At 42.3% G+C, this 16,420-nt stretch overlaps 1 protein-coding gene across 4 annotated transcripts in view; it reads left to right on the top strand.

Annotated features, from left to right (window-relative positions):
* Window positions 1–16,420, top strand: part of LOC122557409 (uncharacterized) — a 74,192-nt gene that overhangs the window by 28,624 nt on the left and 29,148 nt on the right. For 3 of the 4 annotated variants that reach the window (XM_043705095.2, XM_043705093.2, XM_043705092.2), the window contains exons 6-11: window positions 1,263–1,312; window positions 3,022–3,242; window positions 4,667–4,753; window positions 9,754–9,882; window positions 11,508–11,621; window positions 14,339–14,458. In XM_043705095.2, coding sequence (XP_043561030.2) covers window positions 1,263–1,312; window positions 3,022–3,242; window positions 4,667–4,753; window positions 9,754–9,882; window positions 11,508–11,621; window positions 14,339–14,458 — 721 coding nt within the window. The remainder of the gene's footprint in view (window positions 1–1,262; window positions 1,313–3,021; window positions 3,243–4,666; window positions 4,754–9,753; window positions 9,883–11,507; window positions 11,622–14,338; window positions 14,459–16,420) is intronic. The other variant, XM_043705094.2, reaches the window with a different exon arrangement.

Here is a 16,420-nt window from a genome sequence, read left to right on the forward strand (position 1 = left end):
TACAGCATGGAGACAGACCCTTCGGTCCAACTCATCCATGCTGACCAGATATCCTAACGTAATTTAGTCCCATTTGCCAGCATTTAGCCCATGTTCCTCTAAACCCTTCCCATTTATATACCCATCCAGATGCCTTTTAAATGTTGTAATTGTACCAGCCTCCATCACTTCCTCTGGCAGCTCATTCCAAACACACACCACCCTCTGCATGAAAAGTTGCCCCTTAGGACCCTTTTATATCTTTCCCCTCTTACCCTAAACCAATACCTTCTAGTTCTGGACTCCCCCACCCCAGGGAAAAGACCTTGTCCAATTATCCTATCCATGATTTTATAAACCTCTATAAGGTCACCCCTCAGCCTCCAACCTCCAGGGAAGTCAGCTTCTCCCAATAGGTAGAATCCTCCAAGTCTGGCAACATCCTTGTAAATCTTTTCTGAACCCTTTCAAGTTTCACAACATCCTTCTGATATGAGGGAGACCAGAATTGCACAAAATATTCCAGAAGTGGCCCAACCAATGTTCTGTACAGCCGCAACATGACATCCTAACTCCTGTACTCAATGCTCTGACCAATAAAGGAAAGCATACCAAACACCGCCTTCACTATCCTATCTACCTGTGACTCCACTTTCAAGCAACTATGAACTTGCACTCCAAGTCTCTTTGTTCAACAACACTCACCAGGACCTTACTATTAAGAGTCTAGGACTGAGGAAGGCTTTGTAGCTGCGTCCAAACCAGTCCTTACCTGATATTCACACATATGTACCCAGCAGAGTTTCTGGATAAAAATCAGGAGGGAGTATTCATGGTAGCTAGTGTTTCTTCCTTAATTCAGAACCACCAAGGCCAGTTATAGTTAACGGGATTAGACAATCCATGCAGACTGGAGATTGAGCTTTTATGGGCTCAACCCTCACACTCATTAAATAAACTCATCTATCCAATGGTGGAGAGAGATGATTAAAAGAAAGCACTTGCATTTATATAGCATCTCAAAACATCAGGAAATTACAAGCTACCACAAAACAAATTAAGTAATTTTGAAGTGTGGTCACAGTTGTAATGTAGAAAGTTCAACAGTTTGTTTTTAGTCATGATCATTGAATATTGGGCAAGGGTCCAAAGAGAACTCAATTGCTCTTCTTCAGAATAATGCCACAGAATTTTAAGTATCAGACTTAAGATACATTAAATTATTATTGTGCCTGTGTATCTCTTATGTGTGAAGCTGAAATATTATTGTTCCATTCCTGCAGAAATTGTAATATTCCTAAGGAAAACAAGAAAAAGAAATCATACAGAAAGGGTGAGTAATTTTCCTAACAGTCCTTTGTCATTTTTTTTCATGTTTGTCCGGTTGTGCATCTTGTGTGATGTTGTCATCACTTTAGGTATCTCCAAATCTTTGACAAGTTGCTGCTTCATGAACACACAAACATGTAAAAGTTTCTATTGGTGCTCCAGGACTTGGTTGCTCTCTCAATAGAGATAGGTGACTGGTGATGAGTTTAATCTGAGCTTCATCACACCTCAGCCAAGGAGTGAGGTTGAGAAGATGGGAGTTTTGTGGTTCAATTCTGCTCTCCCTACTATAGGAAGAATGTTGTTAAACTTGAAAGGGTTCAGAACCATTTTAACTAAGGCTTTTGTATAGCCATGATGCTCTGATCTAGTGTACTTGAAGTCCTTGAATGAAGAATTCCAAATAAATTTGTGTGTAATACTTAGTGCTCTCGGAGGTTGGGAGCTGATGTTTTGTTGTGCTGAGTTGTTTTATTTATTTATTAACAATCTTTACTGATTTGCCTATTTTGCACATGGGTATAGTTGTGTTTTGTTTGTGTTGGTGTTTTTTTTCTCTCTTTTGTTGTTAAATACCCATATTGAGTAAGGTTTTTTTTCCTTTCTTGGTGGTTTGTTAGTGTTGTATTTTGTTTGTAATTTTTTATATGGAAGAAAAATTTTCTTTTAATAAAAATATCTAAAAAAAATAGGGTTCAGGAAAGATCTACAGGGATGATATCGGGATTGGAGTGTTTGCGATATAGGGAGAGGCTGAATAGGCTGGGACTGTTTTTCCTGGAGCCTCAGAGACTAAACGGTGACCTTATAGGGGTTTGTAAGATCATGAGTGACATGGATAGGGTAAATAGTCAAACTCTTTTCCCCAGGGTAATGAATTCCAAAATCAGAGGGCATAGGTTTAATGTGAGAAGGGAAAGATTTTAAAGGCACTAAAGGAGCAAAGTTTTCACACAGACGGTGGTGCGAGTATGGAATGAGCTGCCAGAGGAAGTGTTGGAGGCTGGTTCGATTACAGCATTTAAAAGACATCTAGATGAGTATATGAATAGGAAGAGTTTAGAGAGATATGGGCCATATGCTGAAAAACCGGATTAGATTAATTTAGAATATCTGGTCAGCATGGACGAGTTGGACCAAAGGGTCTGTTACCATGCTGAACATCTCTATGGCAACCTCAGTCTGTGTGGAAGCAGAACCCACACCATTGCTGTCACTCTTAATCACAAACCAGCTGTCCAGCCAACTGATCAAACTGACATCCAACATGAGCAAGTAACCATCAGATGATTTTATACAAAACCTATGTGACTATCTAATTTACACTCTCTTGCCCTTTTGAAAGTTGGAATATCTTGAATTGATGAAAAGTCAGATGATCGATGTTCTCTCGACATCAATGAACTTCTCTATTACTTTTCCACTCTAAACATGCTCTCATGATGCTTCTGCTGTATGTTTAATCAACTTCCCATAGATTTTAATTTTTCAAAGCACTCAATCTTTATTGCAGCCGCTTAATTTTTCATCTTCTCCATGCTCTTTGAGACAATGGAAATCTTGTTTCTTTTTTGCTGTCATAAGTCAGTTTACCTTCATTGTATACATACAATGTTCCTAAGATGGAAGTTCTGATGCTCTTTCTTTTTACATTCTGGAATTGTCCACTGGTTTTATTGTTTAATTTTGATCCGAATGTTTATTCCATTCAAGCATTCAATTCAAAGCTTTCAAAAATATTTAAGAGATCCAAAAAGAAGGGTGCTGAAACCAGTTCATCATTTGGCCACACAGATGAAGTTGATGGAGAGTCTTGTTCTGAACTTGAAGCTGTTGACCAGAACTTTAGATCATTTTCTACTGATGTGGAAGACATCACGGAGGACAGTGTTGACGATTCTGCAGAAGAAGAAGACATCAAATTTGCTGATGAGGTCTGTGGGAAATTCCTTTAGAAGTAATCTATAGCCGACGTAGTCAATGTCTAACTTTTCAATGGTGGTAAATAATGAAAATGTTTTATTCTCCTTTAGATTTTTAAAGTATTCTAAGTTTTTTTTCACTCACTCCTACAAAACTTTTCTGAGAGGGGAACAACTATATTAGAATGGCCTCAATTGTCTCCTGTGTTACTTTGGAAAGGAAGATTTCTTAACCTGTTTTAGCCAGGAGCATAGTTTATTTTGAATAAGGATTCTTCAAATTGTAGAACACTCCTGGATCAGTTCTGGGAATTGTTCACGAAGGCTTGTATTATTCCATGCCACCAGCACTCTGATGTTCTACAAAACTTGGTATTGGTTTGTTCTTACTCAACTTTTAAGGTTCAAAAAACCCACCCATTGTTACTGGATTGATTATGATCCTAAAATCATACAAAACAATACACATCACCTTAATAATATGCCCCCTCGTTAACCCTTTAACTAAGGGAAATAGCTTCATCCTAGCCACCCTGTCCATGTCCCTCATAATCTTATACACCTCAAAGAAGTTCCCTCGCAAGCTGCTCTGAGGAAAATAACCCGAGAGTTTCTAACCACTCTCAAATAAACTGCTCCATCCCAGGCAGCATCTTGGTGAAACCCCCTCTGCCAACCCCATTCCAGTCCAGTGTGGCCTAACCAAAGCTTCAAACCAAAATCCTTCCAACACATGCCAGTGTTGAGAGTGGGAGATATTCCCAGTCAGCCATGTGATTGAAAGAATGCTAGCGCTTCTTAAATTGCTAACTCTGGCTCCGAACCATAAAACAATATTAAGGTAGATGTTGCCACAGTAAATCAGACTCCCAGAGAGAACTGTAACACACCACCACATCTGTTTGACATTGAACCAAATTCTGTTTGACTGCTAGATGAAATGTGTAATAAGTAATGGGGACTGGAATCCCATAATGGTGAACGTTGGAAATCAAGTATTTGCATTCTCGGTTTTAGTATGCTGCCAGTCCCTAATTAGGGTGAATTCATGTACCTTTCTGGGGTCTACCTACCAACCTTGCATCAACTTGTTGAGAATAACTAACAGACTTAGAAAGGATCCCAGAAAATCTTGATTGCAGTCTACTGCCTTCCTGTGGTGGGGGTTATGAATTAATACATGATGGTGAATCTTAGGCCCTCACTGTTTTGGTGATGTGCTCAGTTTGTTGGCTCTTCATTAGGCCATCCAGACTCCCCATTGCACTGGCTAATTTCATCTTGGCCACTATGTGATGAGGTTTTCTTGCCATGGGTAAGTAATTTTTAAAAAATTTATCTTACCCAAACCAAATCTAATCTAATCTAATCTAAGGATCTGCCATCAGTAAAATCAAAAGGGTTTATGTTTATGATGCTGTATATTTAAAATTTAGATGCTTGAATGGCTGAAAGAAAACCTTCTTATTACCACTGAAAATGAAGAATCATCACTAAGAAACTGCAAGATCACTATTTCAATGGTATGTTGTAAATTAGTTTCCTAAAGCACACATCATTCTTGAGGTATATGTTGTGGTTGTTTGGTTTTGTTTTAATGTATTTTTGGATATTACAATTTAAACAGGAACAATCACTTTCATTTTCTAAACTTTTCTATCCTCTATCCTCAAAGGAAATGGCTTAGTGCTGCGGAATGGAGCAGTCACCCATATTAGGTCCTTTGTATGCAATACAATATTATGTACAGTCAGTTCCGCTACAACACGATAGTTCTGTTCTCATGCATTCCTGTGCTGTAAGAAAGTCGCATGAAACCAGCACCATTTAAACTAATGGGGCCGGAATTGCATTATAACCAATACACACTTTAAAACTTTGTGCTTTCGAAATGGTGTCCCCATTTCATCAATCCTGTTAAAGCAAGTTCGCATTAGCAAAACGTGCATTATAGCAGAATGACCTGTAGTTGGATAGAAAGGCTCTGCCCTTGATAATCCAGGCTTCAGTGCAACAACTCACCCCCGATTCCATTCGTGCAAATTTTAATAGTTCTCACCCTTGACAGCTTTCAGACTCCTCTCCATGAGATTGTGAACTTGTGCTCTTTTTACAAATTGACTAAGAAGTGGCTGGATTGTCTGAATTCACTGTTCTTTAGACTATCCTGTCCAATGAAAGCCTTGTAGAACCATGTTTTTGATTCCGGTCATGATTTTAATCTATCAGTTGGCATTGACTGTAACCAGGTAAAAAGAATAACTGCAGATGCTGGAAACCAGATTCTGGATCAGTGGTGCTGGAAGAGCACAGCAATTCAGGAAGCATCCAACGAGCAGCGAAATCGATGTTTCGGGCAAAAGCCCTTCATCAGGAATAAAGGCAGAGAGCCTGAAGCGTGAAGAGATAAGCTAGGGGAGGGTGGGGGTGGAGAGAGAGTAGCATAGAGTACAATGGGTGAGTGGGGGAGGAGATGAAGGTGATAGGTCAGGGAGGAGAGGGTGGAGTGGATAGGTGGAAAAGGAGCTAGGCAGGTCGGACAAGTCCAGACAAGTCAAGGGGACAGTGCTGAGCTGGAAGTTTGAAACTAGGATGAGGTGGGGGAAAGGGAAAAGAGGAAGCTGTTGAAGTCCACATTGATGCCGTGGGGTTGAAGTGTTCCGAGGCGGAAGATGAGGCGTTCTTCCTCCAGGCGTCTGGTGGTGAGGGAGCGGCGGTGAAGGAGGCCCAGGACCTCCATGTCCTCGGCAGAGTGGGAGGGGGAGTTGAAATGTTGGGCCACGGGGCGGTTTGGTTGATTGGTGCGGGTGTCTCAGAGATGTTCCCTAAAGCGCTCTGCTAGGAGGCGCCCAGTCTCCCCAATGTAGAGGAGACTGTATCAGGAGCAACGGATACAATAAATGATATTAGTGGATGTGCAGGTAAAACTTTGATGGATGTGGAAGACTCCTTTAGGACCTTGGATAGAGGTGAGGGAGGAGGTGTGGGCACAGGTTTTACAGTTCCAGCGGTGGCAGGGGAAAGTGCCAGGATGGGAGGGTGGGTCGTAGGGGGGCGTGGACCTGACCAGGTAGTCACGGAGGGAACGGTCTTTGCGGAAGGTGGAAAGGAGTGGGGAGGGAAATATATCCCTGGTGATGGGGTCTTTTTGGAGGTGGCGGAAATGTCGGCGGATGATTTGGTTTATGCGAAGGTTTGTAGGGTGGAAGGTGAGCACCAGGGGCGTTCTGTCCTTGTTACGGTTGGAGGAGTGGGGTCTGATGGCGGAGGTGCAGGATGTGGACGAGATGTGTTGGAGGGCATCTTTAACCACGTGGGAAGGGAAATTGCGGTCTCTAAAGAAGGAGGCCATCTGGTGTGTTCTATGGTGGAACTGGTCCTCCTGGGAGCAGATACGGTGGAGGCGGAGGAATTGGGAATACGGGATGGCATTTTTGCAAGAGATAGGGTGGGAAGAGGTGTAATCCAGGTAGCTGTGGGAGTCAGTGGGTTTGTAAAAAATGTCAGTGTCAAGTTGGTCATCATTAATGGAGATGGAGAGGTCCAGGAAGGGGAGGGATGTGTCAGAGATGGTCCAGGTAAATTTAAGGTCAGGGTGGAATGTGTTGGTGAAGTTGATGAATTGCTCAACCTCCTCGTGGGAGCATGAGGTGGCGCCAATGCAGTCATCAGTGTAGCGGAGGAAGAGGTGGGGAGTGGTGCCGGTATAATTACGGAAGATCAACTGTTCTACGTAGCCAACAAAGAGACAGGCATAGCTGGGGCCCATACGTGTGCCCATGGCCACCCCCTTGATTTGGAGGAAGTGGGAGGATTCAAAGGAGAAATTGTTAAGGGTGAGGACCAGTTCGGCCAAACGAATGAGAGTGTCGGTGGAAGGGTACTGATGGGGACGTCTGGAGAGGAAAAAACGGAGGGCTTGGAGGCCCTGGTCATGGTGGATGGAGGTGTAGAGGGATTGAATATCCATAGTGAAGATGAGGCATTGGGGGCCAGGGAAACGGAAGTCTTAGAGGAAGTGGAGGGCGTGGGTGGTGTCCCGAACGTATGTGTGGAGTTTCTGGACGAGGGGGGATAGGACAGTGTCGAGGTAGGTAGAGATGAGTTCAGTTGGGCAGGAGCATGCTGAGACAATGGGTCGACCAGGGTGGTCAGGCTTGTGGATCTTGGGAAGGAGGTAGAACCGGGCAGTGCGGGGTTCCCGGACTATGAGGTTGGAAGCTGTGGGTGGGAGATCTCCTGAGGTGATGAGGTTCTGTATGGTCTAGATTAGATAGATTACTTACAGTGTGGAAACAGGCCCTTCGGCCTAACAAGTGCACACCGCCCCGCCGAAGCGCAACCCACCCATACCCCTACATTTACACCTTACCTAACACTACGGACAATTTAGCATGACCAATTCACCTGACCTGCACATCTTTGGACTGTGGGAGGAAACCGGTGCACCCGGAGGAAACCCACGCAAACACAGGGAGAACGTGCAAACTCCACACAGTCAGTCGCCTGAGGCGGGAACTGAACCCGGGTCTCCGGCGCTGTGAGGCAGCAGTGCTAACCACTGTGCCACCGTGCCGCCCACCGTCTGGGAGATGATGGTTTGGTTCTGTATGGTCTTTGGGCCTCATAGAATATGAGTTTCCTGATTGGGACTGTTAATCTGGTCCAGTCAGCGAGAGTAGGTTGACAGATTAAAAAAAGGAGTGTCAGAGATACTGACACTCTGACAGCTGACTCTAAAGAGGTTGTATTAGAGTCAAGCATTGTTAACGTGTAAAAGGTGAATTGGCGACTGGATACCTGCCTCTGTGGAGTTATTTCATCCTTCTTCCTGGCAGCTGCCCCAGAGGCTGAACCAGACTGGTTGCAACTTTGCACTCCTATCTGACTCTTCAACGGACTTCTGATTACAAATCTCCACCAGAGCTATGACCACCTATTTCCACTTCCATAACATTGCCTGACTCTGCCCTGCCTGGATTTTCTGCTGCTGAATCCTTCATCTGTACTTTCACTATCTCCAAATACAATGATTCCAATGTCTGGTTGAGCACCGATCTATTTCCCTCCAAAAACCTGAGGTTATTTAAAACTGCTCTCTGTGCCCTGATTTGCACCAAGTCTCATTTCCTGTCATTGCCATGTTTACTGACCTACATTGGCTCCTGGTTAAGCATTTCTTAATGCTGAAATTTCATCCATCATTTCAAATCCCTCCATAATGGTGCTCCTCCCCGTTTTTGTTTATCTCCTCCAGCCTGACAGTCTCTGAAATATCAGTTCCCTTTCATTCTGACTTCTTGAACATCTCTGATTTTAGTTGCTCCACCATTGGTGGTTGTGCCTTCATCTGCTGTGGGTCTAAGTTCTAGATTTCCATCGCTAAAGATCTGTCTCTCTAATTCTCTTCATTTTTAGAGGCTGGTCTTAAGGAATTCCTTTATAACTAAGTGTTTGATAATCTGCCCTAAAAAGTCTTCAAGTGGTTTAGATTGTGTTTTTATATTGTATTGATTACACCCCTGTGAAGTGCCCTGAGGTAAAAGCAGACTACTACAGATTAGATTAGATTACTTAAAGTGTGGAAACAGGCCCTTCGGCCCAACAAGTCAACACCGACCCACCGAAGCGCAACCCACCCAGGCCCATTCCCTTACATTTACCCCTTCACCTAACACTACGGGCAATTTAGCATGGCCAATTCACCTAACCTGCACATTTTGTTTTGGACTGTGGGAGGAAACCGGAGCACCTGGAGGAAACCCACGCAGACACAGGGAGAATGTGCAAATGCCACACAGTCAGTTGCCTGAGGTGGGAATTGAACCCGGGTCTCTGGTGCTGTGAGACAGCAGTGATAACCACTGTGCCACTGTGCTGCCCACTGGAATGCTAGAAATCTGAATCATGTAGAAAGTGCTGGAGAAACTCTGCAGGTCTAGCAGTATCTGTCGAGAGTGAGAAACAGAATTAATGTTTTGAGTCCAGGATGATGACTTTAAAATGAAGCGCTTTGAGATTTTTATTACCTTTAAAGATGCTATATGATTGCAAATTTTTGTAATGGATATCTTCCTAACTCTTACTGTATAATTTGACTGTATGGCTGCATATTATTAAAAGATTTGTCAGGAGGTGCTGACTCACACGTGCTGGAAAACAAGTTAGCTGCCCTCAACACTACTTTGTACATTGCTCGTGTGATTATTCTTCAGTGGACCTAGTCTGTGAGTGTCTTCAGGTTAATTGATGTGCAGAGATACCACACCTGAGCTAAATCTGCTCTTGACTAATGTTGTGGTTGAACAGTGACAGCCCTGGCTGATTTCATTTTTTTAGCAGGAGCGAGGGACTTAGGAACCTACAAATCAGGAGCAGAAATAGGCCACTTGGCTCTTTTCACTTGTCTCATTGTTCAATTCATGGCAGATCTGATCTGATTGATCAAGGTCTATCCTGTCCCATGAGGGAAGACATATCTTCAGTGTCCCTGCTTGAGATGCTAATGTTACATGTTTTGCAGGTACTTTGGAACGAAATAGAGAATCCAACTTGTGTGATAGACGTAGAAAACGTGCAAGTTGCAGAGGAATGCTGGTCTATTAAGAGAGAATACCATGAATTTGAGGAACTTCAGAAAGAACTCAGTAAGGTAATCAACTTCTTTCTTCAAAAATCCAGAAGTGATCATCTAATTTTCTAAAAGAATTTCTGTAAATAACAATCATGTGAAAATATCTATTAATGTTGGATTACTGATTGATAAATCTTCGCAACTCCATGTGATCAGTCGAGAAATTTGACTTGCTGTTTTGGAATTGGATATTAAAGTGACTTTCAGCCTCATTGTTTAATCCTCTGAGTACTGATTTGATTTGTTTGCCTTCCACATTGGGCTCCCCCTTTCTCCCATTCCCTCCTGAAGGCGTTGGCTTCTTGCAGAGCTCCAAGGCAATGTAATCTGGTGGTCTTCTTGACCATGTCATGTATTTGGAATTTCAGAATGCATTTGATAATGTGCCACATAAAAGGATATTGCACAAGATAGCAGCTCGGGGAGAGGTAGTGTATCGGCATGATTAACACACACAAGGTAAGAGTCTGGATGAAAGGGCCTTTAGCAAAAAGGCTTCTAACTAGGGCTTGATTAGCTCAGTTGGCTGGACAGTTGTTTTGATATACAGAATGACACCAACAGCTTGTGTTCAATTCCCATACTGGCCGAGGTCACTATGAAGATCTCAGTTTCTCCACCTTGCCTAAAGCACAATGACTCTCTAATTAAATTCAATGCCAGTCATCCATCTGTCAACTGAGAGGGCAGTCTCTGGTACTTCAGCAACTTGTAGCTTCAGTAGTGTCCCGTAAAGCTGTTATGTGACTACAGTCTGACTCTGGAGCTGGTTTGTGATCTTACAGTGGAGCAGAGTTCCTGGGAGGATCAGGTCCTGTAGGTCACCTTGGCTCAAACTAACCTGAAATGTTAGTACCTGTGTAACATGCTTACATCCTGACAAATTAATCAGGATAGATCTTTCTCTTTGGCGTATAGTAATCATTTATTTTAACTGATACCCCATACATATAGGACAATGTATGAACAAGTCTTTCAAATGGATGTCACTCCTTGTCACCAGATTACTACAGGATGTAGTGAAGACAAAAGTTCAGGCAAATGTTATAATTGGAAATTTTAAGAAGGGATGCTTTCATGGGATGTGTGTGATGCCAGGAGGGCTGGCATTTGTTGCCTATCTTTAATTGCACTGGAATAGAGCAGCTTGTCAGGCCTTTTTCGAGTACAGTGAAGTGTCAACCACATTGGTCTGGAGTCCAATGTTTGCCAGCCTGGCAGAGAGCAGACCTTCCCTGAAAGACATTAGTAAACAAGATTTTTTTTTGACCAACGATGGTTTCATGGTCATCATTGTTGAGACTACCTTTATACTCCAGAATTATTAATTGAGTTTAAATTCCATGAGCTGCTTTGGTGGGAATTGAACCTGTGCCCCTGGAGCATTAACCCATGTGTCTGGATTACTAGTCCAGTGACGTTACTGCTATATTAACATCTCCTCTGGCATTGTGAGTTTAGGTCCCTTTATATTGTTGACAAATTTGGAATTCCAAAATTGAAGTCATTGACTATTCTTGCCATTGTCAGAGATTTGAGTTCTGACTTCTTCAGTTTGTCCTGCAGTTGAGCGTAGTTTGTAGAAACGGAAAGATGATTTTCTGCTCAGTTATTTCACTAAAACCATTGTTCTTCTTTTTCAGACATTCGACACTTTGGTTGAAACAAAACTGCCATCAATCAATTGTGTGAAACCTGACACCATTGACGATAAATTCAAGGAAGCCATTGAATGTCAACTAAATGGATTTTTAAAGGTTAGAGAACCAAATAATTTAATAATGATTTGAATTTGGTCTGATGAAAATTGAAGAAGATCTGATCTGAACAGCTTCTTGATTAGAATAGTCTTGTTATACCAATGTTTTCTTTGGGGCAACAAAGGAGCAGGAATAGGCCATTCAGCCCATTGACCCTGCCCTGCCATTCAGCATGACCATGGCTGACCATCTACTTCAATACGTTTTCTCATGCTATCACCATGCTCCTTTACCTCACTGGTATTTAGAAATCTGACAGTCTTTCCTTTAAATATACACAATAACTGAGCTTCCAATGGTCACGTGCTGCTCTCCTAACCAAGCTGTTCTGGTATAGTTACAACACTGACATCTGTTCAGCAATAAGGAAAACCATCCAAGTAAGCCCTGTCCACAAAAAAAAACAGAACCAATCTAACTTGGCCAATTACCATTCCACCAGTCTATTCTTGACCATCAGTTAAAGTGATGGATGGAGTCATCAATGGTACTGTCAAACAGTGCCTCCTCAGCAACATCCTACTCACTAACGTTCACTTTGGGCTCTGCCAAGGCTATTTAGATCCTGATCTCATTACAGATTTAGTCCAAACATTGATGAAAGAGCTGAATTCTATGGGTAAGGTGAGAATGATTGCACATTGACAGCAAGGCTGCATCTGACAGAGTGTGGAGCCCTAAAGGAGCTTGAGTAAACTGGAGTCGATGGTAATTAGGGGGAGGAAAATGTTGCTGATATTTGCAAAATGTTGAGCACAATTCATGACTCCTCACTTACTGAAGTAGCCCTTGTCCATATTGGACAACAGTAAGGCTTGAGCTGATACATGGCAAGTAACAGTTACTCCACACAGGTGCCATGCAATGGCCATCTTCAATGAGTGAGATCCTAATCGTTGCCCCATGACATTTAATGGTGTGATGCCTGGCTTTAACACCCTGGAATACTTTGATTTGTTAGGTTAGAAAGTGTCTAAATCTTTAATTTGTTCAAAACTAATTTAGCCTAATTTAGTTTGTAGTTGGCTTCAAAATGAAATCTGGATTTTAGTTTCAAGAGTTGCAAAGTTTGAGCAGGTTTATTTTTAAAGTTTCTTTTGGTAGACCAGAATGGGGATTATTCAGATGTGAAGAGCAGAGATACTATAGTCATTAGTTAATAAATTAAATAAAGTATGATAGAGATGGCAGATCAGATAGTGCTGGATACAAAGGTGATCAAAAGTGAACACAACTGCCGCGAGTGTTTGTATCTCAAAGATCTTCAGATGCAAGTTGGGGAGATCGTGGCTGAGTTACAGACTGTGCCACCTCAGGAAAGGGAAAGTTAACTGGACACTTGGCTCCAGGAGGCAGGAGCACCCCTTAAATTAGTTGATTCAAACTTAGATAATGATAAAAGAGATGAGGGTGTGATTGCACATGAGACAGGTATCAGCTCTCTAAGGGACCTGAGGTACAATTCTTGAGGAGTTCCAGTCCCTAAAATTGTCCAGCAGTTATGAGGTTCTTGCAAGCTTTGTGGATGAGAAAAGGAACTGCAGGGAGGATGAGCAAACTGGCTAGGACACTTTGGTGCAAGGAGACATTCATGTAGGAGGAAGATGGGAATATAGAAATGGTAGAGGACAGTATGATTAGGTGGATTGATACTGTTCTCTACAGTTGAGCATGAGTTCCTAAGACTGTGTTGTCTGCCAGGTGTCAGGACATCTCCTTGGGCTGCGGAGGAAGTTGGAGAGGGAGGGGGAGGAATCCAATTGTCTTCATCCACATTGATACAGATGATTTTGAAAGGATTAGAAAGGAGGTTCTGCTGAAAGGTTTTGAATGGTTAAATTAAAATGTAGATTCTCCAAGGTAATAATGTCATTCAGTTGTAACCTTCACAATAATCTATAGCCCCAGTAGCATTAGAATACTAGACTAGCACACTTGCACTAGATGTGCACTCAGTTTTTCACCACTTCTCTTGTGTATTCCTGGCAGCAGGAAGCAAACACGTTTTTCACTTGTACTGCTACCTTTCACCATATTATGCCCATAGTCTGGGACTGTGACTCTCAAGTGATGGTTCAGCTTTCTGCCTTGTATTTCCTCCTTTTGAAGTGTTTCTCTGAAATTCCTTCAATGTATATCATTCCATAGTCTCTCCAGGGACTGGGTGTAAACCACACATAGAATTTCCCAGATAATCACTGGGTTGCATTCTCCAAAATCTCTGGCTTGTACGACCTTTTCTAAAAACCAGTCAAGCCATCTTCCTGTGATAAATCTGTAAGTAGTTTGGGATGATGATCATTTGTTGTGGTAATATGACACTGCAAGGACAGCTATGGTTCGAGAAGGTGACTCAGCACCAACTTCCACAGGACAAATAGGGGATGGGCTATAAATGCTGGCCCAGCTAGTGACTGCATTAAAAAATATAACAGAGCTTCTCTTTTCACATGTACATTTCCCTGCTGGACCAAGTCCATCACTATGTTGTGATCTGCTTGCATATACTCCTTTACATTCAAAAGTAGACAAGGGCTCTTGTGGTAATGTCAATTACAGCCTGGGCTTATGTCCCACCTGCTCCAGAGGTGTGTGGTAACATCCCTGAACAGATTAATGAGAAAATATGAAAGGCAATCCAGGAATGAAAGGCACCCTGTAATGAAAGCTTTCTTTAACTATATGAACAAAACCTGCTGTTTTCTCTCTTGCAGAAGCTGGTGACTGAAGAGTCCATTTTGCATAACGAGAGTACCCGCAAATTCTTCTCGGCCAATGATGAGCTTCGGGAATACTGGGGGCTATTAAAATCTCTGTTCAACGAGGATGATGAGGTAAATGCATATGATGTGGGTATTTGTTTCAGCTTATGGTCTCAATCAGGTATAATAGTGAAAACACATGAAAATTCTTCTTAAAAAAAAAAGTGAACAACAACTACGGTTTTCATTTCCTTGAGATGTAAATCACTAGTCCTGACTTTGCATTTATCATTGTTACTGTGTGATCAATTTTTTTTTCTCACATTGAAACAAAACAGGGAATTAAGGGTTTCAAGATAACTTGTGGTAGCTTCTATGCTCGTTACAGCTTTGATAAGATTAGGAAGGTCCACACTCATTTGTGTGGACATGAGGAACCATTATTAAATACAATTATATATAGCTGATGAGGGCATTATCAAGAATTCTGCAGACCCAACCTCCATGTGATCTAATGACACTATGACTCACTCTTCAGCTGCTTCATCGAAAGGTCTGAAGTGCTGATGTTTGTTAATGATTGTATAATGTTGAGCATCATTTATGACTCCTCAGATACTGATGGAATCTATGTCCATAATGCAGCAGGACCTGGACAACGTCCAGACTGGGATGATGTGATAAGTGTGACAAGTGCCAGGCAATGAGCATCTTAGCAAAAGGGAAAACAACCATTGTCCCTTGATGTTCAATTGGATTACCATTGCTGAATCCTCCGCTATCAACATCCTGGTAGTAACTGTTAGCTAGTTTTGAGAAGATTTGTAGCTCAGGTTGAGGTTTTGGATGTAGGTTTGCTCGCTGAGCTGGAAGGTTCATTTCCAGATGTTTTGTTACCCTACTAGATAACATCTTCAGTGGGCCTCAGGTGAAAATTTCTGCTTTCTATTTATATATCTGGGTTTCTTTGGTTGGTGATGTCATTTCCTGTGGTGATATTATTTCCTGTGGGGAAGTCACTTCCTGTTCCTTTTCTCAGGGGGTAGTAGATGGGTATTAACTGTAAACCAGAAGCTAAATAGGACAAACCACTTTATATGCTATGCCTATAAAAGTAGGTCAGAATGACCAATAACTTCCCTCCTGCCTTGTATTGTCTGTCCACTATCTACAAGGCACAAGCCAAGAGTGTGGTGGAATACTCTGCACCTTGCAGATCACACCAAAATTGGACTTGTAGTGGACAGCAAAGAAGGTTACCTCAGAGTACATGGGATCAGATGGGCCAATGGGCCGAGGAATGACTGGTGAAGTTTAATTTAGGTAAATGTGAGGTGCTGCATTTTGGAAAGGCAAATCAGGGCAAGACTTATACACTTAATGGTAAGGTCCTGGAGAGTGTTGCTGAAACAATGAGACCTATGGAGTGCAGGTTCACAGTTCCTTGAAAAGTGGAGTCACAGGTAGATAGGGTAGTGAAGAAGGCATTTGGTATGCTTTCCTTTATTGGTCATAGCATTGACTATAGGAATTGGGAGGTCATGTTGCAGCTGTACAGGACATTGGTTAGGCCACTGTTGGAATGTTGCGTGCAATTCTGGTCTCCCTTCTATAGAAAGTATGTTTTGAAACTTGAAAGGGTTACATGGATGTTACCAGGGTTGGAGATTTGAGCTATAGAGAAAGGCTGAATAGGCTGGGCAGTTTCCCTGGAGTGTCAGAGGCAGAGGGGTGGCCTTATAGAGATTTATAAAATCATGAGGGGCATGGATAGAGTAAATAGACAAGTTCTTTTCCCTGGAGTGAGTGAGTCCAGAATTAGACTGCATAGATTTAGGGTGAGAGGGAAAAAATGTAAAAGGGACAACGTTTTCACACAGAGGGTGGTGCGTGTATGGAATGAACTGCCAGAGGAAGTAGTGGAGGCTAGTACAATTACAATATTTAAAAGGCATCTGGATGAGTATATGAACAGGAAGGCTGTAGAAGGATATGGGCCAAATGCTGGCAAATGGGACTAGATTAACTTAAGATATCTATTCAGCATGGTCAAGTTGGACTGAAGGTCCTGTTTCCATGCTGTACATCTCTATG

The sequence above is a fragment of the Chiloscyllium plagiosum genome, unplaced genomic scaffold (genome assembly GCF_037043375.1).
Source record: "Chiloscyllium plagiosum isolate Xiang-an unplaced genomic scaffold, Cpla_swu_hap1 HiC_scaffold_11, whole genome shotgun sequence".
In the NCBI taxonomy this organism is placed as follows: Eukaryota; Metazoa; Chordata; class Chondrichthyes; order Orectolobiformes; family Hemiscylliidae; genus Chiloscyllium; species Chiloscyllium plagiosum.